General features: G+C 35.4%; 1 protein-coding gene and 1 pseudogene across 1 annotated transcript in view; one reads left to right on the top strand and one right to left on the bottom strand.

Moving 5' to 3' along the window:
• Positions 1–334: 334 nt before the first annotated feature.
• Positions 335–2,585, bottom strand: LOC129270159 (GRB10-interacting GYF protein 2-like; annotated as a pseudogene).
• A 2,156-nt stretch (positions 2,586–4,741) lies between these two features.
• The window catches only part of LOC129270156 (neurogenic locus notch homolog protein 1-like), a 74,596-nt gene continuing 54,345 nt past the window's right edge, over positions 4,742–24,992 (top strand). The window contains exons 1-17 of the mRNA XM_064106002.1: positions 4,742–4,754; positions 5,315–5,437; positions 5,798–5,920; positions 6,523–6,645; positions 7,501–7,623; positions 8,089–8,211; positions 10,631–10,753; positions 11,298–11,420; positions 12,361–12,483; positions 12,801–12,917; positions 13,352–13,474; positions 14,564–14,686; positions 21,480–21,602; positions 22,161–22,274; positions 23,342–23,455; positions 23,957–24,076; positions 24,769–24,891. Coding sequence (XP_063962072.1) covers positions 4,742–4,754; positions 5,315–5,437; positions 5,798–5,920; positions 6,523–6,645; positions 7,501–7,623; positions 8,089–8,211; positions 10,631–10,753; positions 11,298–11,420; positions 12,361–12,483; positions 12,801–12,917; positions 13,352–13,474; positions 14,564–14,686; positions 21,480–21,602; positions 22,161–22,274; positions 23,342–23,455; positions 23,957–24,076; positions 24,769–24,891 — 1,954 coding nt within the window. The remainder of the gene's footprint in view (positions 4,755–5,314; positions 5,438–5,797; positions 5,921–6,522; positions 6,646–7,500; positions 7,624–8,088; positions 8,212–10,630; positions 10,754–11,297; positions 11,421–12,360; positions 12,484–12,800; positions 12,918–13,351; positions 13,475–14,563; positions 14,687–21,479; positions 21,603–22,160; positions 22,275–23,341; positions 23,456–23,956; positions 24,077–24,768; positions 24,892–24,992) is intronic.

The following is a 24,992-nucleotide window of genomic DNA, read 5'->3' as shown; positions in this document are numbered from 1 at the left end:
TGGGATCGCCAAACTCGTAACAGAGGTCCATCTCTTCAAGGTGCAGGTCAGGTTCGAATGTGAGTTGAATTTGATTAAGGTCAAAGGTCAATGAACTTTCACACTACTTTGTTCCTCTAGTGACATGAACTTTATAATTTTATACTTTTTAACACTAACATTTTACTTCAGAACTCAGTACTCTCTATACCTGAACCAGATTTTGTATTTTACTTGTTTATTCTTTAAAAACTGTTGTTATTTATTTAATGAGCTATAGTTCTTGGCACCATTTATAATATTCACACAAATTTGCCAATGGTACAATAGAAAAGCTGTCAAAGTTTCTTAGATGTTACCCTTCAGATTTGACATGCAGTCTCTTCATGACTGCAATATGCAGGCGAGACAACGCTTGGCGTTTGCCTTGTTTTGTACTGGCTATAGATTTCGGGAGAGCCAACATCATTGTCTGCATATTCTGATTGTGTTGTTGTTGCTGTTGTTGCTGCTGCTGTTGTTGAATGAGTTGCTGTTGTTGCTGGAGCATTTGTTCAAATCTTTTCTCCCGTTTCTCCTCATCTGTTTTTTGTTGAGCCTCTTCCTCCCGTCTCCTATTTTCATCCTCAAGTCTCCTTTCCATCTCCTCCCTTTTCAATTCTCGGTCACACTCCATTTTTCGTTCGATCAATGCCAGTGTATTTCGGCCGGTTTCCTTTGGGTACGTGTTGCCGTACTGCATTCACCTTGGTGTCTGAAATGAAAATATTGTATTAAGTTGCGCAGAAAGGGAAGTGTTAAAAATATATTGAAATCAAAATATTGTTTCTCTCATTTCAAAATCACATCTAATTGTTTCAGATGAAAAACAGTGTTTTGGCTAATATCTCACCCTATAACAATTGTGGGATGATCGCCCTCCCCCACATGAACAGCTCTAACACTACGCTAATATTTGATTCTTTAATTCCCCCTCAGAATATACCGTCACGGCGCCCCATGCAATGACATGACCAAAATGGCTGAAAAATCGAACTCTAGTACAAAGTAAACGGCATTCATCTGATTGCTTAATATTACATCTTTTTTTTCTGTTGATATAATTGACATTCATCAATTGTTTTGGCTAATTTTACTGATACATTTTCTAACCCTATGGAGACAACTCAGCTCCGCCCCAAAAATTAGGTGCCAAGTTGTAAAACCTAACCTTATGGTAAGATTGATAGTAAAATACACAAAACAATTGAAATCATAGCAGAAAAACATTGTAATTAATTGGTATTCAATGCGAACATTTGTCACAGCATATTGGTTAACTTGTGCCACCTAATTTTTTGGCAGGGGAAAGTTGTCTCAAGTGCTGTGTTAGATAGCATCCATGAAGAAAACTTCTGCAAAACTTGAAATTTCAATGCAAATCTTAGTGTCTTATGTACTACAATAATGATAAAAAACTATTCTAATCAAGATTTAATTGAAATCAATAGACAGTCAGATATAAAAAGGGATGAGGGTGGGGATGTACAAAAAAGAATCATGGAATTAATCATGAATATTAATTTTCACCTTAAAGAAAGACATTGAGCATAAAACACAAATAAGCACTGCTTTAGAAATATAGAATGACGTGAAAATGATGATTGACCCCTCCACATTCTTAGTTGAATAATGTTTTCAGCTATGGTAAACAGTCAGTAATGTGAACTATACTCGAGTATGATTGAATATTAGAATATTACAAAGTCACTGAATGCATTTTAACCATTTAAAATTTTAATAATATTTCAATGCCATATCATGGTATTTTCAGGCAAATAAAACAGACCACTATATCAGTCATATCTTCATTTTGATTTAAAATAGCGATTTAATTATTTGCTTTACATATTTTGTACCTTTACTTCAGAAGTGTCGAGGCAAAACACACAGGGATTCTATATACATTAAATTATGATGTCAAATCAGTAGGTTTATTGAAAAAACACATTTTTAGTTTATGTCCTTTACATCACAACCTGTTTGGGGCACATGATCTCATTGATCTTGTAGTGAAATGTAGGCCTATAGTCACCTGCTCTTTTGGAGGGTTTAATAAAAACTAAAATCAGGTTTTAATTTCATTTTGAACAGAAATATTGGTATAAAATGTAAGAATACCTCTTTCTTGTTTCTCCAAACGTCTCACAAGCTCGTTTCCAGAGTTCAGCTCCAGCTTCTCTCTTCTTCTCTTCATCATTCCTTTCTTTAGAAGCAAACTCAATATCCTCCTCCTCTTGTATCATCTCCTCTATCGCCTGTCTGTTTCTCCTTTCCTCATCAGTTTCATTTATGGCAATGCCACTGGCAGCTCTTTCTTGCCTGTTTCGCATTTTTACTTGGTTTTTCAATAGATTCATTTTATCTCTTACCGCGCGGGCGTCGACTCTAAATCCCCTCTGCTGCATGTGTTCAGCAACCTCCTGCCACGCCTTTCCGCGTTGACTGGTCTTGCTCTTGTGCTGGAACGGTTTTACAACAATCACCTCCCCGATCAAAATGCTGCAACTCTTGGCATCCAATGTCCCGTTTCCGGAGTTCAGCTCCAGCTTCTTTCTTCTCTTCATCATTCCTTTCTTTAGGAGCAAACTCAATATCCTCCTCCTCTTAAATCATTTCCTCTATCGCCTGTCTGTTTCTCCTTTCCTCATCAGTTTCATTTATGGCAATGCCACTGGCAGCTCTCTCTTGCCTGTTTCGCATTTTTACTTGGTTTTTCAATAGATTCATTTTATCTCTTACCGCGCGGGCGTCGACTCTAAATCACCTCTGCTGCATGTGTTCAGCAACCTCCTACCACGCCTTTCCGCGTTGACTGGTCTTGCTCTTGTGCTGGAACGGTTTTACAACAGTCACCTCCCGATCAAAATGCTGCAACTCTTGGCGTCCCACGTCGTACTGTTTCGGATGAAAAGAACAAAGGGTGAAAAGGTAATTTGATACATATATAGTGTACATAATGAAAATGTTCATACATTTCATGATTAAAAACATATAATCCTGCATTAAAATAACCAATATCTGTTCAAACTGTCTCTCACAAGGCTATATTTCTCCGTCAGACGCTAAAAGAAAAAGGTAAAATGAGTATCTCTGTTTAATACACAATACATTGGATATTCATGAAATATGATGACGTTAAAACGTGCCTCTTTCTACCCACATAAAACTCCTTTACAAACATGTCTATTGTCCCTTTTAATCTTAGACTGACTTTATTTAACAAACGCACTTTCCGCTATTCGTATAAAAAAGTTTCCTCTATGTAACAGCTCTTTTGATGCCCGTAGCGTCGGTTTAACTGATTTAGTGTTTTTTTTATTCCTTTCTGGAAGTAATCTTTTCAACAGAATAATCCCTTTATACTAATTTTGTTTATTGCCGCCATTTCGCTCCTTTTTCACACTGAATTCCTCTTACATGTATGCAATATGCCTCTTTTCACCTCTGATTAAATGCACTGCCCTATTTTGATAAACCCAATATTTTCTAGCTTGTGGAAATCTTTCAGTCCCTTAATTTTTGCATTGCCAATAGAAGAATCTTCATTGATCTTGCCATTCAAATGCTCATAAATTACTGTAACATGACCGTTGTACACTCCAAAATCATAAACTCTTGCACTTCAGTCTCCTATGCTCTCCTGTAAATTCAATCTCCAAAGCTCTCCTTACTTTGATTAAACTAAAATTATTAAACTGAAGATAGGGTGAATGCAGAATAAATTAGAACTTAACACGATGAAGTCCAGATCAGCACTGACTTTACTTTCCAATCTAATCTTCTGGGAAGTAAAAATTAAAAACTGTTACAATAAGACAATGATTGCGTGACTTTGTTGTGTTGTTTCATTTGAAAGCCGGCCGCGAGATGACAAGCAATTTGAATTGAATTGAATGTACTTATTTTCCTTTGTAGGAAATTCCTTTCACATCAGGTTTACAACGTTACAAATACGTATGCACATATACAGACTTAAAATACCAATGGAAATACATACAAAAGCCGTACATGTTATTTCAGATCGAATAAGCAAAATTGCAAATATATATTGGTGTGTGATTCCAACTCCAGCACGAATACTTACCCCCAAGTTTGGGGGTATAAGATTTGAGCTTATCAAACATCAAGTTTCGAAGACATACCGTGTATGTAGCTGGCGATAAAGACGCATGCTTGATTGATAAAGGTCGTCCAAAGGGCTGGGGGTCCTCATGACCTCGCACAAATTTTTCTCAGATAGGGGTACAAGACCCATTAAACATTAGTTCAAACTGATGGAGCAAGCTCTGCAGAGCTGCCCATTAGGGCAATTTTATATTTTGGAAGCTAAAATTGAAATTTATACATGTTTTGTATTTTTTGGGGTTATGTAACATTTTCTTCTAGATACTTCTAGGAGTTTCTAAGAAACTCACCGAATTCAAGCTTACATCCATGACCTCCTTCGAATCTAAATCTTTCACATTTAACATAAAGCCGTAACCTGTACTGAGTTGACTTTAGGACTGTCGTTGATTTAGATGATATTAAACTCCAGATACCAGCTCGGCTACTTATAAGGCGCTTTTTAGGTACAGGCGCGCTGATTGGATGTTGCTTCCCCGGCTAACTCCGGGGACCACTTCCACTGACGAATTGATACCACTTAAGGCTTCGAAAAGCACCCAATTACTTTACATACGTAAACAAGCCGGCTCTTGAAAAGGAAAACCTCTTTAGCATGGTCGCGCCTGGTATGCACTCGTCAATGGAAGTGGCCCCCACGGGCGGCTTCCTGAGCTAAAGGAGGAACCAAATGTGGCTCTGAAAAGTCATCCTTCATCGGATATGTTGCTGTTACCATAGTATTTTGCACATGCACCGCAGATTGATGTTTCCGTTGCAGATGCGAAAGCTAAACAAAATCTTCTTGTCACATAATTTAAATTGCAGGACAGTCTTTTACAAGTTACGACGGGCCCAAAAGTCTCTTCCAAAATCAACTACCGTCGTAAATAGCGTTCGCGTTCTCCAACGAAAGGTCGGGAATGTTAATAACTTGATGCCATGTGGGGGGGGGGAGTGGCAAGTGAACTTCAGCTCCTCTTATTTTTTTAAGTATAAAAAACATAAGAAATGACAGTCATATGGTATTGTGCCTTTTTTTGCATGGTCAGCTGCTCCCCTACATTTGGTTCAAATTACAAAACTGTTCTGTGGTCCCTGAATGAAAAGAACTACGTACACATCAAAACCTTTCTATACAATCCCCATCAAAAGAGAGTTTGCTTTTTTATATCTTTTTATCTTTCAGAGCAAAATGCCTGTGCCAATCATCAGTGTCAGAATGGAGGTACTTGCATGGCTAATCCCAACTCGTGTTTCAACTATGCATGCCAGTGTCCAGCCTGCTACACGGGGTCATTCTGTGAAATATGTAAGTCAAGAACCAATGTATTGATCGAATATAGATAATCAGATTCTTATGTACTGAAGACTTCAAAATATTAAAATACAGCATTGAAGAGTGAAAATATCCACACATTTTTTAATAATTTCCAACATGAATTTCATGTACATTGTGTTTATAACCAGTAATTTCTTATCATAACAAATGTTACTTGAAATTGCATATCATTGTGCTTGAGATATTGATAATTAATCAATCTTGATAACTGTACAGGAGCTTAAGATGTAGTTAAGTTTCACACAATATTTGTATGAAGTGATCAAAGACAAGATACATTTTAGTTGATATTCTCTGATGCAACAACATTATTTGTTTCTCTCTTCTCAGTTTTTAATCCATGCAGTAGTTTTCCTTGTCAGTTTGGAGGAACATGTTCGGTACTGAACAATCAATGTGATCAATACCAATGCAGCTGTACCAATTGCTACCAAGGACAGAACTGCGAAATATGTAAGTCAATCTCCCATGATATGTGGTGAAAAACAGGGATAAGCTAAGCAATATTGCAACAACATTTGTGAAAATTAGAGAACCATTATGGTATAAAAGTTAACTTTCTGTACCCTTTTCTATATCAATATTTGAATTGGCAATACTGCTAATATTAGGCAGTTGTTTTTTTCAACTCTCTTTGTATTGAGATTTTAGTTTGGTCTCAAGATGCAGCTTTGGTCAGATCATGGAAAATGTATTTACAAGATTCAAGATATTTACGCTTGAAAAGGGACAAGTAGAAACGCTTGAGTAAGGCGGTATTGTAGCTAGAGACCTCTCTAGGTAGTTTTTTTTCACATTCATTATAGTTCTCTCCCTATTTTCCTTCACTTAAGCAATTTGTAATAAATACAAACATGAAAGTAGTTTAGTGCTACAAAATTTGAAAATGGTGCTGAATAAAGACAATTTTTTTTGTCTTACACTCATCAATAGCAGTGTGTACTCCTGATTAGTGCATGACAAAAAAGTTTTCGAGCATGTCTTTCTTCAGCACAATATCATTCCTTATAGACAAGCTGGGCAATTCAAACTTCTCTTTGTTTATTCCACCCCAGTTGATGATCAGTGCAGCCCAAATCCTTGCCAGAATAATGGATTCTGTATCCGCACACCAGGGTCGTGCACTGATTATACATGCCAATGTCAGCTGTGTTTTGTAGGAGATCAGTGTCAGACAAGTAAGTGCATTACCAGGATATGGTTCAAAGACATGTTTACCCATATTTCAAACTTGGAATAAATTCAAACTCTGGTCTGAAGTTGTGGTTTAGCTATGGAGAGCCAATTGCGACACTAATCTCTCACTCACAATATAGGTTCAATTTGTCAGCACATTTCATGCTCAATTTATTCATCTGTCTTGGGATAATGAATGAAATGTTTTTTTCACCATTAGAGCAAGGAGCAAGGGGAAAGAACACAGTAAATGTAAGAAATATATAACAAAGTTTGAACGTTTAGCTACCCATAATTTTAGCACTCAGTAAGACCATGGTTTACGTTAAACTGAACTTCAGAATATGGCCATAGAATTTATGTGAATCCTGAGATATGATATTAATAGACAATGTTTTACACCCACAGTGGGGAGAGTGATTGTGTGATTTTTCATTATGAATAATTTTCTCTCAGTTCCGTCATATGAATCATTAGGATACATCCCTTCAAATATATAATTTTAAAATTATGATTAAGTGGGAAATAATAATTATTAAATAAAAAAAATAATAAATAAATAAATGAATCAATGATGAAATGAAAAAAGTAGATGAACGAATGTATAAATAAATAAATGAAAATTTTGATCAAACACTCCCCTGTTCTCACAGCAGGCCATGCATATAATGTTATTACCCTTTTCCAATGTTATACTTCAAGCACCTGATCAGAAGGCAGAAGGTCCCATTTTTAAGGTCTTTGGTATGGCTCGGCCTTGGATTGAACCAACGACTCTCCTTCATGAGACAGACACTGTACCCCTGAGCCACCATGTATTATTATATATAACTTTGTTTTGTACTTAACCCTCCTAGGATTAGATCAATGTTCACCCAATCCTTGTCTGAATGGAGGTACTTGTGACGCTGTAGGAAGCCGATGCTTAGATATCATCTGCCGATGCCCACAGTGCTATGTTGGGGATCGTTGCCAGAACAGTAAGTCCTCATATCACTTGTACAATTTATATCGTATTGGTCTTCATTAGAAAGGGCCATTGCAAAATGTGTTGATGATAGAGCTAATGGATGCAAAATTAATTCAAGTAAGTGAGAAAACACAGGTGCCACATGACTGGGACAATAAATTATACTGTTCTGTGATGGGTGCAGTAAAGGAGTAGCTTCACAGATAGATTATTGTTCATGATGGCACATGATATTTTATTAGTCTCCTAGTACATTAGTGGAATAAGGTTAATGTTTCCATTTATGTGTTATGTTTTGTGATATGATACCTGGTATAAATTTGTCAATTCAATAGTTCTTTAATTGCCTCTGACAATATTTTAAGACACTAATGCCATTTTCCATAGACATTCATTCTGTATGATGAAGTTTCCTAGAAAACTATAAACAATCGCTACCTATCACAATGTAATGAATCCTGTTTTTCATCTTTAGGATTGGACCAGTGTTCTCCGAATCCATGTCAGAATGGTGGAATATGTCAACCTGTCAGTGGCTCATGCATAGATTACACATGTGACTGCCCTGGTTGCTATACAGGAAGGCTGTGTGAGACGTGTAAGATCTTGTTTTAACCCGAACTAGGCCGGGCTTTTTTGGCTGTTCTGTGGCCGGGGGGGGGGGGGGGGGGGGTTGATTCACCCCCCCCCCTGAGATCTCGGCCGCCGATCGCGCGAGCGCCGCAAAAATTTGCACGCTGGTAGTGTGCGATGTAATCTACAAGGCTGTATGGTAAAATTTTCCAAAATAATGAGATTTTATTTTATATGAATTAATTATGCTAATTTATGCATAAATCATACTTTTTGCTCTAATTCACTAAATAAAGCTCCTAGAATGCTAATTTTTTGTAAAAATATTCTTTGTAGCATTATTAACAATCGCAATTGAATAAAACTTCGGTTCGGAAATCAATTTCTTATGTATTTTATTGTTTTATGAATTTCTTATGTATTTCTATGTTTTTCAACCTTTTGTTTTTCTTTGTTTTTTCCACCAGATTTATTGCACAACCTTTTTGAAGCGTAATTATGCTAAAATCAATTGATTTTAGCTGTTTAAAGTAAAAATAATCATATCTTTATGAATAAGATGAGAAAACTCAATTTGCATTGACTTTGTACACAAAATCACGTTTTGGAACAATTTTTGGTCTGACATGCACTTACAATATGTTGCGTAATTTCGGAACTGCGTACACGGGCGTCGTAAATTTGGTCTCAAAAGATGCGTGAGACTTAAAATTATAAACTCTGCGAGTGGCGCGGTCAAAAAATGTTGAGGGGGGGTTGATTCAACCCCCCCCCCCCGGCCTGTTTAGGGTTAAAAAGCATATTATTTAAATATTTTCATGATACTCATATACATTTTATAGTGTAATTTGTTAAAGAGAATTAACTTTCTAGTATCTTTCCGTGTCTATTCAATTTCAATTATTTTTGTGGAATTTACTTTTCTGAAGTGCCATATTAGATATACACCGAAAAGTCAACCTATGTGCTGTGTAAGTAGCTATTATTATCATTATTATTATTAAATGACACTACAGAATAGGATAGAGCAAGTTGCTTAGATGTTTTGTTGTACAGACTGTTACACCCGAAAGCTCATCAGCAACTTAATCAATTAAAGAGAACAATAACTCTATTGCAGTCAAGCAAACAAAGAAAAGACACAAAAAAGGAGGATGAAATGACAACAGTTAACAGATAATAGCTATTGGCTTTAAACTGGGTAGGGGGAAGTGTGGGGGCGGAGTGGGTTGAGGGCATAAATGAGGGGGGGTCTATGGTTAACCACTGTGCTGAGAGGAAAATAATTTTTTTTTTTTTACAGGTTGAGATGAGTTATGTTCTTGAGTTAAGCATTTCTTGTTTTCTTGGCTGTAATGATGTGGTACTTCTCACACAGACACAGATTGCACCTCTTTGTTTTTAGTGAGTAGGGCTGCGCATGTCTTACGATCCTTCATTTGAGTGAGTAGGGTGTGCCTTCATCCTTCAGTCTCCATATGTAATTGCTGAGCTCAATTTGGTGTCTTTTTCCCCTATTGGTGATGCTTGATTTATGGGTTGCATACCTTGCTTTGAATAAAGTTGATGTGATCTCGATGTTCACCGTCTTGTCGCTAGATGTTGCTGCCTCGGCTTTGTATTTGCCAGGGATCGGGCGATCCTCTTTCTTTCTGCAGTTGCAGGAGTCCTTGGTTTGGTCTTGATGAGTGTTTGTTATCCTGTTGTTGTGGGCCTTTATTGTTGTGGTAATGTTGTCCATGCAGCTATAGCTGACTTTCAGAGTGTTCCTGTTGCAGACCTTGTGGAGCAGGTGCTCTTTTGGGAAGTGCTGTTCAACAAGGGCTAGGAACTATCTGTCGATGTTTGTTCTGACATGCTTGCTGTATGGTGGGTTTAACCATGTCATGTTTTGTTTTCTTTGATTTTGGGTCTCTTTTACTGCTGCTGGTAGAGTTTTTCAGTGTGTATGTCAGTTTGGGTTTGTGTCCACCATGTTGTAGTGCTTTCTCGTCTGGTTTTACACTGTTGAAGATGTATACGCTGCTGGAAATGTTGGACAGGCAGGTTTTGATGAACTGTGGTATTCTCCCGGTGACGTCTGGTGGTTGATTTGATTCTGCATGCACATATAGGTGGGAATCTGGTTTTGAGTAAGGCCTGAACTCTTTCTTGGAGAGGTCAATTGTTACATCAAGAAAGTTGACTATGGTTTTGTTTGCATTGGCTGTTATCTGTAGTCTGAACTCTTTGAATTTCTTGCAGAGGTCCTTATTGATGTTCTCGGCTGTATCTGTTATAGGGGGTGCATGGACAATCGCCATATATTATACATATATATACAACATACATATGTGAAATCTATACTAACAGCATAAATTTTCCCTTATAGATGAAAGAATTGATCTGAATCTGAAGCAGAAGGATTTTTCTCTCAATTTTCATGTTCTTTTACCTGCCTGTAGTGCTAATGCCATGTGCAAGTAGACCATGTTTTAACGGCGGTTCTTGTTCAGTTATGCCTGGATCATGTACCCAACACCAGTGTGCATGTGCAGATTGCTACAGAGGACAAAACTGTGAACAATGTAAGCATACTCAATATCTGATATTTTATGCTGAAAAATTGCTCGGAAATATTCTTCAATTTCTATATTTTACAATTTGTATTAAAGTTTTGATTTACATTGATTAGAATAATGAGAAGAGGATGTTTTGCATCTTGACCTTCAACGTAGCAAGCAGGGTTTTCTGTCAGCTAAATTCTTTAACTGTCTTATAATACAGTAGCATATTTTTTTGGGGGGGTTGAATGGGAAGGTTCCTTGGGCATCTAATGCAAGAAGTATTTAGGGTTATATCAGTGCTTTCTCTGAGTTACATTGGACATGCCAGATGCCGAATAGGGAGCTATTAGCCCTAGATCAGGGGCCTATTTTCCCACCAAGAAATTGTTATGATAACAGATGCACAATTCTTATGACAAGTTTACATGCAGCTGACCAAATTTAATTATTTCATTAGCTTATTCAAACTGATATTTTGAATTCTTTACCATAACAAGTTTTAAGATATCCCCATTATATGCTGCACTCTTAAATTCAACGTGATTAATCACTTTTTATTGAACAGTCATTGATGCCTGTGAGACAAACCAGTGCCAGAATGGAGCTGTCTGTGAAGCTGTACCTGGATCCTGTGTGGACTACTCCTGCCAGTGCCAAGGGTGCTTTAGAGGACAGTTCTGTGAACAAGGCAAGTTAAACTCGCATTACTATATATAAAACACACTTGTCAAAACGTCAAGTTTGGGTGGGAAAAGAGTGTGGGTGGTACTTTTCAGGACCAACACTTGCCCACAAAAGAATACTTGGTTTACTGTGAAACCACGGTAGTACGGGGGGGGGGGGGCAGGGGTGGCCATCTCCCTTATGGTCTTTTAAGTATTGAACAAAGATAGGGAAGAAAGGAGGAAGAACACTATAGAAATGGGAAGATGTCCCCCCTTCAACTTAAAAAAAATCTGTCAAGTACACAATGGGAGAGGGTCTTCTTGTGTTACTCTTTAATACCACTAATATTTGATTGGAAGAATTAAGTCATCTTCCATTTGACTTCCATGACTCTATCCCCTGGTCTACTAATTTTCCAAAATTGATATTAACGGCTAGGTATCTTTATGTTTATGACTATTTTAAGCCAAATTAAAAGTGCAATTGAAACATAATATTTGTGTTGATGTTGACACAAAAACATTGAAGAGCCATCTGCGTCAGATTAAACGACATATCTATATCTTACCTCTTACTTTGGGTTCTGAAAAAAGAATAATACAAATAAGGCCCAAACTCTTTCATCTGCCTCATGCCAACCAATTCTCCACAATCAGACTGTCTATCTTCCATAAATGGCAAGCTTCTTATCATAATGAGTTGATATAAGTTGAAGTGACATTTGTTGTTTTAAAATAAAATTTGCTTTAAAGTTTGGATTCAAACAAGCTTAGCATCAGTTCCAAAATGAATCAATGTAGAATGTGTGGTTATAAAAGGTTTTCCATAAAATCTACACCACTAATAGCTTTGAGAATTTGTTATATATACATGTATCTGAGAGAATAATACTTTGTAAGACAGTATTTCTCCATGTTTCTACTAACACCTTACATTTGTGTGTTTTTGTATATTTTACACAGTGATAGAGCCATGTGAAAATAATCTGTGTCTGAATGGAGCCGAGTGCATTCCTACTAGTGGAACATGTGATCAGTATACGTGCAACTGCAATGGATGTTATACCGGACAATTCTGTCAAACATGTAAGTTTACTTCTCTCACCATGAATAAATGATTATATAAGATTTATTGCCATGTTAATACAATATATTCATCATTATTACATATTATTCTTTTGGTAGTTTGAATCCATTATATTGAATTCATATTAAATTCAGTCATAAATGTTGATGCGCTAATTTTACCTTTGCATGTACAACATAGGCCTGAATATTCCAACATTGATCGATACCTTTCTCAAGAAGAAAGACCCATGGTGCAAACAAGCTTATTTTAAGTTATCTTTGATTTAGTTGTTCATCAATATAATATACAATTTAATTTGATGATTGTTATGTAGTATTGGACCCATGTCAATCGCTTCCTTGTCTGAATGGGGCTACCTGTAATGCATTGGATTGTTCTACCCGTCAGTGCCAGTGTGCAAACTGTTTTCAAGGAGATAACTGTGGCACAAGTAAGTATTGGATTAGTTATTAACCCTTATAAGATTGTGTTTCAATTAATATTAGTTCAGGGGTTCCCACGATGTTGAGGTATTTCTTAATCATTATCAAAGATTGAATTTTCTTTGATTAAAGTATGGTATTGATTTTAAGATCTATTTGCATTAGATTATGTTCACTTGCTATTTACAAGTATAATAAACGTCAGTGTTTCATAAATAAAAAATTACACGAAGTTGCTATTTTTGGTATGCTAAACCACTTTCTTCGAAGCATTATTTTGAACATCAGGAATCATTGGCAACTATGTTCAACTGGGGCTATCCGTAGATATGTTCAATGTTATATGAGAGAATATACATAAATGATACAAAAACAAATAACAAACCCAGTTGCCTTTATTTCTATATACTTCTCAATTTCTTCACATTCTTTTGATTATCAGGAGTAAATCCGTGTGAGGGGCAGCCGTGTTTGAATGGGGGTGTTTGCTTCATATCGGCTACCTCATGCAATGACTTCACTTGTCAATGCACCAGCTGTTTTACTGGGAATACTTGCGAGACAGGTATGTGTATGATTTCAAACATATTAGACACTCACTTTTGTATTAAGAAATATGGTTTAACACTTCAGGAGAGTGTTCCAGCAACATTTTTGTCTTCCTTAATTTTAAATTGGTTAAGAATAACTGTTGGTATAAAAGCTGTCAGAAAAAACAGGACTTGTTTCATAAAACATTCAACAGGTTCTTGGATGACACGTACCCCTGATGTTCAGTTAGGTTCTATGTTAATCATCGACAAGTTGCATCTTGTAATTTTAATTTCCTAGTAAACTTCTCTCTACTAACGTTCTATTTGATATGAAAAAGAATGAGATTGAATATGCTATCATTCTTTGGCCAACCACAATTTAAAATGCACTCACATGAAGAGTAAGAAGTTGTCAGTTTCTGAAGGAGTAGTTTATCATTGAAATGGAAATCCTACTAGCACATATGTAATCATGTTCTAAGTCTGTATTACAATTATTGATAAGAGAAGATTTAACTCTTTTATACATTACATAAACATGTTTCTAAGTCTACATGTTTTCTGAGTTTTCTAGTACCTCTATGTTGGAAAACCCACACTTCAGACATCTATGGAAACACATAGATTTGTGTCACATTGATTCTTTTGTTAAACCATCTTTTCAAACCTCATTTCTCTCGTTAGAACCGATTCCAAATACAGACAGAATTTAATTGATACCAAAGACTTACAAAAATGGGACCTTCTGCCCTCTAGCTAGGCAGCATTGAGGTTGGAGAAGGGTAACAGCAATATGTTATGTTATCAGGGGTGTGAGAGTTCAGATTTTTATCTGATTTCAGATTGTTTTCGTTTCGATTTTCAGCTTAATTTCAGCTTACTTTTGGCTTTCCTCTGTACAAAATGTATGGGAGCTCTTTCTATTTCAGACTTTTTTTACAAGTTTCAGCTTTTTTCAGATCTTTTTATTTGTGACCACTCACACCCCTGTGTTATACAGGGCCCGCTGCTAAAAAGGTTTTATAATTTTAGTAGCTACCTTTGGATAAATATTTTTTATTTTATTGTTGTTGTTATGATTATTATGATTAATCTGGATGTGATTGGTTTCCTTCGTAAAGAAATGAATCCATGTGACCCTAATCCTTGTGAAGCTGGTGGTGCATGTCAACCTGTTCCGGGAAACTGTCAGCAATATACCTGTAACTGCCCAAGCTGTTTTGTAGGACAAGACTGCCAAACGGGTGAGATATTCAAGTATTTCATAATAATGATCTTTCTAGAATTAATCTATTCCGAGGCACACTATTTTCATAACCCCAGCCCAATTTGTATAAATTTCTTTCGGAAAATGTGCAATGGTTGGGATTCAAACCCACAACCCTGTGATTGAAAGACAAGAGCCTGGGGCTGTTTCATAAAGCTGTTTGTAAGTTAAGAATGACTCAAAGAACGACTGGTGAACCTTTCTTACGCGCTAGATTGACCGTCGCCAATTCAGTTTACCATTTACCACAAGAAAGGATCACCAGTCATTCTTATAGTTGCTCTTAACTCACAAACAGCTTTATGAAACACCCACCAGATCAACTAGACTACTATGCCTTCGTATTTCATAATGTCAAAAATTTATCTTAACACACAGTTTGATATCACTGGAGTGGAAAGGCGTATGGTTGTTAAAGCATTTGCCACTTTTGTGTCTTTTGCCATATTTGAATGACCTCATTCAAACACAAGAAACCAGGTCAGTTGGTGTCACACTCCGTTCCGGGTTGAAAAAATTATCTAAATAAGGTTTGATTTGACACAGAAAGGGTCAGATCTGAGTCATAAATGTTCAAGTTGGACCTTATGCAGCAACTTTAGGGTTATCTTTGACCCAAAATGGTATGTGGCATCAAAATACCTGATCTCCAGGTCAATCAGATCTTCCATTATTGAGAGTGCAAAGTGCCACTTCCTCCTTAAGATGATGATAAGTTCATTTCTCTTTATAAGGCATTCAGCAGAGAACTTTGACCTACTAATAGGTATACACCTTAGAATGTTAAGAGACTATGATGTATACTAATTATACTATTGGCAGAGTTCAAGGCAGGCCTTCAGTGCGAGTTCTCCACTTATTTCTTAAGGACTGGGATATTCATTCATTCATTCATTTTCATTCATTTATTTATTCATTTTTCCAACAAATTTTACAATGCAATAATAACAATATATAAAACATAACATCAGACAATATAAATGACATAAATATTCAAATAAACCAAATATAAAAAATATACACTTGATACAGAAGATAATATTTCCAATTTGATAATAATATGCAAGATATGTTGGAAAAATGGAGTGGCCCACTAAAAAGCAAAGCTTGTAAAGGGTGGACCACTCAAAAAGAAAAAAAAGTATAACGTATAACACTTAAATCTATATGGGCCAAAAAAAGCAGCAATACAAAAAAGATAATGAAATAAAGATATAAAAAAATAATTATAAAGATATGAAAAAAATAATTATAATAAATGAAATAAATATTAAAGGTGAGCAGAGACAACAAAGACAAGAAGACACAACAAAGCAAAACAACAACAACAAAAGATAAGACACACAAACAGAGTAAAAATAAACAAACATTGCTGCACAAACTGCGAAAATCCGAAGAAGGGAGAAATGAAGAGAAAGGCAAAGAGAGAGGAGAGAGAGAGAATGAGAGAAGTGTAGTCAAACTAACACAATCACCGAGGGTAACCTGTAAACAGGTAAACAATAAATAAATAAATATATCATAGAGGTAAAGGAATCAATGTGGGGTTTTGCAAGACTGCAACAAAATGAATTTCAATTTTCTTTAAAAAGAATTAAGAGAAGGGGAAAGCTGGATATCAGGGTGAAGAGAATTCCAAAATTTTGGGCCACTATATATAAATGTATTTTGGGCGAACATCGTTCTGAGCATAGGCAAATGAAGGTCATCGCGACGTCTAGTAGGGTAATTGTGTGAGGAGCTGTTTTTTAAGAACATGTCATGAAAAATAAAAGGAAGCATATTATTATTGTATTGGTACATAAATTGGCCAAGCTGGAGTAGGTAAAGATCACTGATCTTCAAAAAAAATTTTTCGAAAAAAATAGGATCAGTGTGGGAACGTGCGTGAGAAGAAAAAATAATCCGAAGTGCTTTCTTTTGCAGCAATAAAATCCTGTTAAGTAAAGTTTGATGTGTGTTTCCCCATATAAGAAGACCGTAGTGAAGATATGGTAATACTAAAGAAGAGTAGAGTGTGAGTAAGGAAGTCGACGGGAGGAACATTCTTAATTTATTCATGACACCAATATTACGAGAAATTGTTTTGCAAATACTGTCAATATGACACTTCCAAGAAAGTTTATTATCTACAGTGACACCTAAAAATTTAATATTCGATACACATTCCAATTGCAAATTATCAAACTTAATAGTGTTAGGTAATGAATTTAAGGTGTTACTGTACAACATGTATTTTGTTTTTTCAATATTAAGAGAAAGTTTGTTACTTCTAATCCATTCGAGTATTTTAGACGGTTCTTGATTGATTGTTTGAACAAGAGTGTGTGGGTCTTTATCAGAAATAAATAAATTGGTGTCATCAGCAAAGATTATGAAAGACAAAATTTCGGATGATCTGCAAAAATCGTTAATATATATTATGAAAAGTAGAGGTCCCAAAAGGCTTCCTTGTGGCACACCGCAATTAATGTCACATAAGTTGGAAGAATGGTCATTCAATGAAACAAATTGTTTTCGATTGGAAAGGTAATTCCTGAACCACTCCAAGGCCTTGCCACGTATACCATAATGAAAAAGTTTGCTAAGTAATATTTCGTGGTTGATTGTATCAAAGGCCTTGGAGAAGTCCAGGAATATACCAACCATATGAGAAGATTTATCTAAGGCATGAGCTACCTTTTCAATGAATGACAACAGAGCATGAACGGTACTGTGTTTTTCTCTAAAGCCGAATTGAAAATTTGAGAATATATCATGATATTTTAAGAAATTGAAAGTTCGAACATATATGATTTTTTCTAAAATTTTTGAAAAACACGGTAGTAAAGAGATCGGACGATAATTATTAACACTCAGCCTGTCCCCCTTTTTATACAATGGGATAACTTTAGCGATTTTCATAGAATCAGGAACTTGCCCGTTAATTAAAGATAGATTAAAAATATGAACTAGGGGAACAACAATGAATGGAATAATTGATTTTACTATAATATTATTAATATCGTCATATCCAGAGCTTTTCTTGTTGCCTAAGTTAGAAACAATGTCCATGACTTCATGATTATGCGTTGGATTTAAAAAGATCGAGCTTGGGTTGGAGGGACCAAGAAAATCTGAGAAATGCCTGCGAGAGGGCGGTATATTGTTGGCCAAATTTTTACCTATGGAAGAAAAATGAGTATTAAAAGCATTTGCTATGTTACCAAAATCTTGAATAACCATATCATTTGATGATATTTTTGTAATGTCAATTTTGTTATCCGCTATGTTCATGGCTTGTTTAAGAATTTTCCAAGTATTTTGCATATCATGTTTATGTAATTCTAGTTTATTAGTAAAATATTTTTTCTTTTCTAAGCGAATTATTCTCGTCAATGTGTTTTTGTAAGATGTATATTTATCTCTATTTTGTTCAGTAGGTTTTGATTTGTATTTATAATATAGGTTATTTTTTCGATTTATTGAACGAAGTAAAGATTTTGATATCCAAGGAAGTCTAGGAGTTTTCTTGTAATCATTGTTGTTGTTCTTTCTTTGCTTTGGAAGAAAGGTATCCATGTGCCTATTAAGTAAAGTAATGAAATTATCATATGAAGAGTTAACATCAGTTGAATCAAGAACACAAGACCAGTCCACATTTTCTAAACTATCATTCAATCTGGATAAATTCTGTGCGTTAACTATACGTCGTAGAGGGCGGGGGCCGTGAATATTATTAGGTTGCGATAATTTGTAGGAAGTCATTATCGGGTAATGATCAGTTGTATCTGAAAGAATAATGTATGAATCAGGATGATGAACAACATTGGAAAAAATATTATAAATTAAAGTACTAGATAAATTTGCAACACGAGTGGGTTTGGTAACGAGTGGCAAGAAAGAGGCAGACAAAAATGTTTCTATAACCTCATGTGCAATATTATTAGAGGCACATTTAAGAATATTTATATTAAAATCTCCCATAATAAAACAATCTTTATTTTTAAACATATTATTCCGAAGTATGTCAGATAAACGAGCAATAAAATCGTTACCGTTAGAGCTGGGAGGGCGGTAAACAACACCTACAATAACATTCCTACCGCCTGAAACTTCAATTTCTAGAAAAAGAGATTCCATTATATCATTACTAATTGAAATTGTTTCGTGGACAAAATAACGAAATTTATGAAGAATATACAACACGGCGCCTCCACCCAATCTCCCCTGTCGGTTTTTAGTAACAAGGTTATAATTGTCAATAGAAAGTGGAAGGTTGGAGTCCTGTGAAAGCCAAGTCTCTGTTAAACCTATAACAGATAATGGTTTAGGAGAGGGATTATTCAAAAGCAACTGTAATTCATCAAAGTGTTTGTTCAGGCTTCTTATATTAAGATGAAGAAGAGAGAGTGTGTCACAATTAAAGTTCATGGTAATGTTGTCAAATTGAGAAACTGTAATATATTTACTAAAATGGTTATTTGCTGGATCGTGTTGACCAAGATTAAGCAGCAACTCTTCGGCCGATGAATTGATTTGATCAGCTATAGAATCATAAGTACCTAGAGAATTTGATGGAGTTGTGCTGCTTGGACTAAGAGAGGACCTGAACAAATCAAATAAATCATTGTCTGTTATAGAGTTAAAAGCAGTATGATCATTCAGCGTAGCCATGGCAAAACGGTGAATTACTGAAGCCAACGGTGTGGTCAGAAGACTGGTAGAAAGGAAAAGAAATAATGGGATGAAGAGTGAAAGAAGGACAGATTTGAGCAGCAGGACAAACAGAAACACAGTGCTCACAAAAAACTAACATATTAAATAAGAACATGGATAGCATACTTAAGCAATATATATTAAAAGAAAAAGGGGAGAACAAGAAGGAGAGAATTATTAAGTATCCGTCTCTCCTGATGGTTTTTCTTGTACATCAAAGAAAAAAATTAATGAGGATATGGAATGAATATAAAATAAATGTATCAAAAACAGAATAAACAATTCAAAATAACGACCAATAAAAGAATGAAAGCTATAGCAGGTAAATAATTGAGAACCTCGAGAAGTATCATAAAATTGTATCACTCAGGGGAAAAAAATCTTACGTAAAGTGGAGGGGGACAATAACATTAAAAATGTAGAAAAGAAAAAAAAATTCATACAAGGGAAAACAAATCAGCAAATCACCAGGATGTAATTAACATAGAGCCCAACTTCATTTTGTTGGTTTGTTTCATGAAATGGTTTTCGACGAAGTTAGAAGAAAAAAAAAAAAAAAAAAAAAAAAAGAAGACCCCCAAAACAATCTGCAGTCTATATAGATATTATAGGCCATTAACAAACAGAAATACACTCTAACTTCCCTAGAGTGCACTTAGACAGCAAACCAAAATTAGATTTTAAAAAATATAAATATATCTGATAGATTCAGAATTTTTTAATAGAAATTCTTATTCAATCCTGGCTTCATCCCTAAAAAACAGGCACCTAGATTGATTGCAAACTAGGAAACTTAATGACCTATTTAAATAATCATATTACGAAAACCAACGTGGGTGGGCAATACATCGACTGTCATTTTTTAACAGAGTATTTAAATAAGTATTGAACGAAAGAACGTTTCAACTCAATTAGAAATAAATAATACTTGTGTATTACCGTGTACATAAGAAACACTAAAATATGAAAAGGTGTATGCACATTGAATTCAGGTCATCCTATAATTCTAAAATAACTGCAAGAAAATAGCATTGAATCATGAGCAAAGCCTATAACAACAAGGTGCAAACAAGTAGTATCCATCTTGGGATTTTGTCAAGACTAGACACAGTTTCACAAGGATGGAAACCCATAAGTATATATTTAAGTACTTCCTTTTATTAAATATCAAACAGTAAATAACAACGATGGGGAACCAAAGTATTACCATTTTCACACTTTGTCACATGGAAATAGTGGGAAAAATACAATAGACATGGATAGACTACTGTACACATGTAGGTTCGCGAATTCAATTTTCTAACAAGGGGTAATGGTAACTCAAGAAAACGATTAACGCCATCCTTGTAAGTTAGGAAAATACATTCTCATCATAACCATAATGATGAGGGGGGAAATATAATAACTAAGTTCATTGAGACCTGAACAAAAAACCTAATTGTCCGGGATTATGAACTATATATAAAGCATAGAGAACTATGATCTGGCAAACTACAACATGTACAACGCATAATGAAAAAAAAAATGATCACAAACACTCTTGATCCAATCTTCCGTGGTTACAAGGGCTTGTTAAGGCTGGTTGAACACACATACATGTACACAACTACATGTAAATTACTTAAATGACTTCCCCCTCCGGCTCAGACACAACATTGGACACTTGATCATTGGTTATAACCTAATCTTTACCTATACAATCGACTGCACAAAGAGTGCAGATGTAAGTCTTGTAACAGTTGGTTGAACACAAAAGTAAACAGATAATATTGAGAAAATGCACAGTGATGTACTATTTTAAGATTTTATGCTGTCCAATGGAATGCAAGATTAGTTTAAGTTCAGAAAGGATGAAGGTGATACAGTGGTCAAATGTGTATTACAAAGCAGAGGTGGATTGTGGATTGGCCAGTGGGGAAGGGCAGTGGTGTCCAAACTCTCTGAAAAGCAAAGAAAAAAATGTTACAAGGGGGAGGCAAGACCCCTTTGCCACCTGGGTCACCCCTGTTAATATAACATTAGTTCTTTTAGAATACACGCTAATTAATTCTCAATTTCTATAATTTCTACAGCGGTTGACCTGTGTACAACGGCCAACACTTGTCAAAATGGGGCAACTTGCCAGCAGAATACAGACTGTAATGGAATTCAGTGTACTTGTGGTCCTTGCCATACAGGGCAACTTTGTGAACGAGGTAATTATTACATTGATGATTGATGTGGTTGGGACAGAATGGTCACGTTTTAGAGTAGTATATCGGTGTGATATACCTTTTACCAAAGTCTGTTTATTAAGACCAAAGGACTTTTTGGTATGTTCACTGATAATTTCCAAGGAATACTCCCTGAGTATATCTTAAATAATCTGTTGTTTGGGAAAATTGCTATAATAATGATAATAAAACAGAAAAAGATGGAGATCTGTTGAGATATATTTGAAAAAGAAGCATATTGAATCTGAATCTATAGAAAAACGCAGTTTTGTAACCTTAATTGTATAACATACATTAATATATATGAAATTGTATATTTGCAATTGCAGTGATATCATCATCATCATCATCATTACAATTATTTATAATGAATCAATATCAAATCAATTTGCTCTGTCAATCATTCTGCAGCTATCAACTACTGTACTTCCAATCCATGCCAGAACTGCATGAAATTGCAGTGATATCATCATCATCACCATTACGATTATTTATAATGAATCAATATCAAATCAATTTGCTCTGTTAATCTTTCTGCAGCTATCAACTTCTGTGCATCCAATCCATGTCAGAACGGTGGATTCTGTCTCAACGGCTGTCCAACATATTCATGCAGTTGCACCAGGTGCTGGGATGGAGACAACTGTGAAATAGGTAATGTGATCATGCTTTTGAAGTAAGATTTGTCATTTCTTTTGTTGAAGTTTTTTCATTAAATGGAATAGCTAGTTGTAGGTAATAATGTAATTGTTATAATTGACAAGAATCTATTGTGAAATCTGTTTTAACTGTGAAATTAGTATCGTTAGAAAAGGTGATAATCATAGACAGCAGAGATGGGGTGGTCAATTGAGATTTCTCTGCCACATGACTAGAGTCCTTGTGGCCTTGATCAGGCCATATTTCCTACATTGCTACAAATTATAGAGATCATTACAGGGGCGGCGATGCAAAGTTGAAAAGGGGGCAGGGGAAAAAGGGCACTCCCACTTTTGAAAATGGCACTTAAATCTTAAATCAAAGAGAAATTAAAATATCATATCTACCCCTCTCTATATGACAGAATGCATAAGTATTCAAGTTCATGAAACTTAAGGCATATGGGATCAGGGCTGGTGGAAAATATTTTGTTTGAGGGCTACGCAAGACAAACCCAGAAAAGGACACTTTGTCAAAAGGAGAATTTTAGCATAAACAGATATATTCACCATCAGATTACGTTTGTGTCTGAAGCAGCTGTGTATTTCTTGGTAATGTATGTTAAGCAGATTTTTTTTTAAGGGGACTTCTGAGTATCAAATGTAAAATGTATAGATTTAAGGTAAAGTGCTAGTTAGCATAAATGTTTATGAAAATTTTGAAACTTTTTGTTATTAAACATGCTTTGTCATTTCTTGGTGCTGATTAAAACTCATTCGACAGAGGTGAAAAGGGGCACACTACAGAAGAGGAACTTTCACTGAATAAAGGGAGCAATAAACACAGTTTGAAAGGGATTATTTAATTAAAACCCAGCATAGGGGAACAGAACACTAAATAAGTAATACTTTTATTGATTGGGCATAAAAGGAGCGTTTTGAAACTTCTCCGATACCAAAATGGGGCCTCATGAGAAGGTAAAGGGCACTCATACTGAGATAGCAATGACAGAAAACACATGGATTGGTCTATTTCTTGATATTCCTTTAAAGTAATCACATTTTCCGATCTTTCTTTCTCAGCTGTTGACTCATGTAGCAGCAATCCCTGTCAGAACGGAGGTACATGTAATAAAATCTGTGATGTCTATAGCTGTAGCTGTCCATCATGCTTTACCGGGATTCATTGTGAGATCAGTAAGTATGTGATTCTATTTTCTGGAAATCCAAATAATGGGGAATTTCATTTGTCAAAGGGAAGTATTCGACCCATCAGCACAATACTGAAAATCTCTTTAAAAACGGATATATCATATAGTTGTATAGTTGTATGCAAATGAAGTAAGTGATGATGTCACCCACTCGGTATTATGTATTATATAAAATAAAGATGTGAAACAAGTTTTGATTCCCCCTTTGATTACCATATGTGCAACTTTTTGCATTTCATGAAAATACTCCCATATTGTCCATTCTGCAAAAAATCAAATATTCTATCCAAAATATTTCATCTACTAAAATATGAAGAAATCATGAGAGAGTGGCGTCATCGACTCTTTTGTATGAATATCATTGAATAAATGTTGCTTGATACCAGGGAAGGAGCCAAGATGTTACATAAAAAAACGGGACAAAAAAATCCCTTCAGATATGCTGGCAAGCAAAGAAAATATTATTCCTAACAATTATGTTCTATAGGGAGAGATCTATGTGCGGGTTTTCAATGCTTCAATGGAGGAACGTGTGTTCAATCACCAGACTGCCTGTCGGCATCCTGTCTCTGCCCAACATGTGTAACTGGTGATAGATGTATAACAAGTAAGATTTACAAATATTCATTTATTCTCTTTTGAAGGTCATTTATTATGGCAGTATTAATAAATTTATCAAGTTAAACAAAGAAAACTTTCAAAATATATATGCTCCTTCATTTTTGTCTGATGTGTGGTGTGTTGTATGAGGAATGTTATCCCTTTGTAATTTGAGAAATTGTTATATATCTTGTGCATAAAAAATGTATCTGTAACTTTAAGGAAATCACTATTACTTTCACCAATGGCATTTAGGCATAATATTGCCCATTATTGACCTTAATATATACATATAAAAATTTTGTCACCAGAAGCGACAACAGAAGATTATTTTGGTATGAATAATTTATGGCACTGACTGTAAATCGAGCAGTGAAACTATTAAAGGGTGACATATTGAGTTGCTTCCCCTTTCACATGTACATTCATATAAACATGTGAATCAAGTAATGTTACAAATTTTTGTCTTTGGTGGTTGATATTTTAGTCACGCAATCCTAGTTAAGGCTGGTTCAACATGGCATGAAATACGTGTTGCCGATTTTTTTATTCTGTTCAGAGTATTGAATCATGCAATTGAGATAAGCATTATTTAATCAATGCAGTTATGCAATATATACTATGTGCAACTGGAAATTATTGTGACCCTAAGTCACACTTAAATCTTTGTGAAACACCTCGCTGTTTTCTTTTCTTCAGGATTAAACCCATGTCTTACAAACCCCTGTAGCAATGGAGGTACTTGCGTACAGGATCCCAACGAATGCACAGGATACACCTGCCAGTGTGATGGATGCTTCCAGGGTACAAACTGCCTTCAAGGTAAACCATTGACAGATCATCTGTAGCTTATGCTATGGCCACACCCATGAAATTGACTCCAGACAGAGGGAGGCAAAAATGCCATCACTAATTTATAATAA

Source organism: Lytechinus pictus, chromosome 10 (assembly GCF_037042905.1).
Source record: "Lytechinus pictus isolate F3 Inbred chromosome 10, Lp3.0, whole genome shotgun sequence".
Taxonomy (NCBI): domain Eukaryota; kingdom Metazoa; phylum Echinodermata; class Echinoidea; order Temnopleuroida; family Toxopneustidae; genus Lytechinus; species Lytechinus pictus.
Note: the sequence above shows the minus strand (reverse complement) of the source record. Positions and strands in the feature narration are given on the sequence as shown.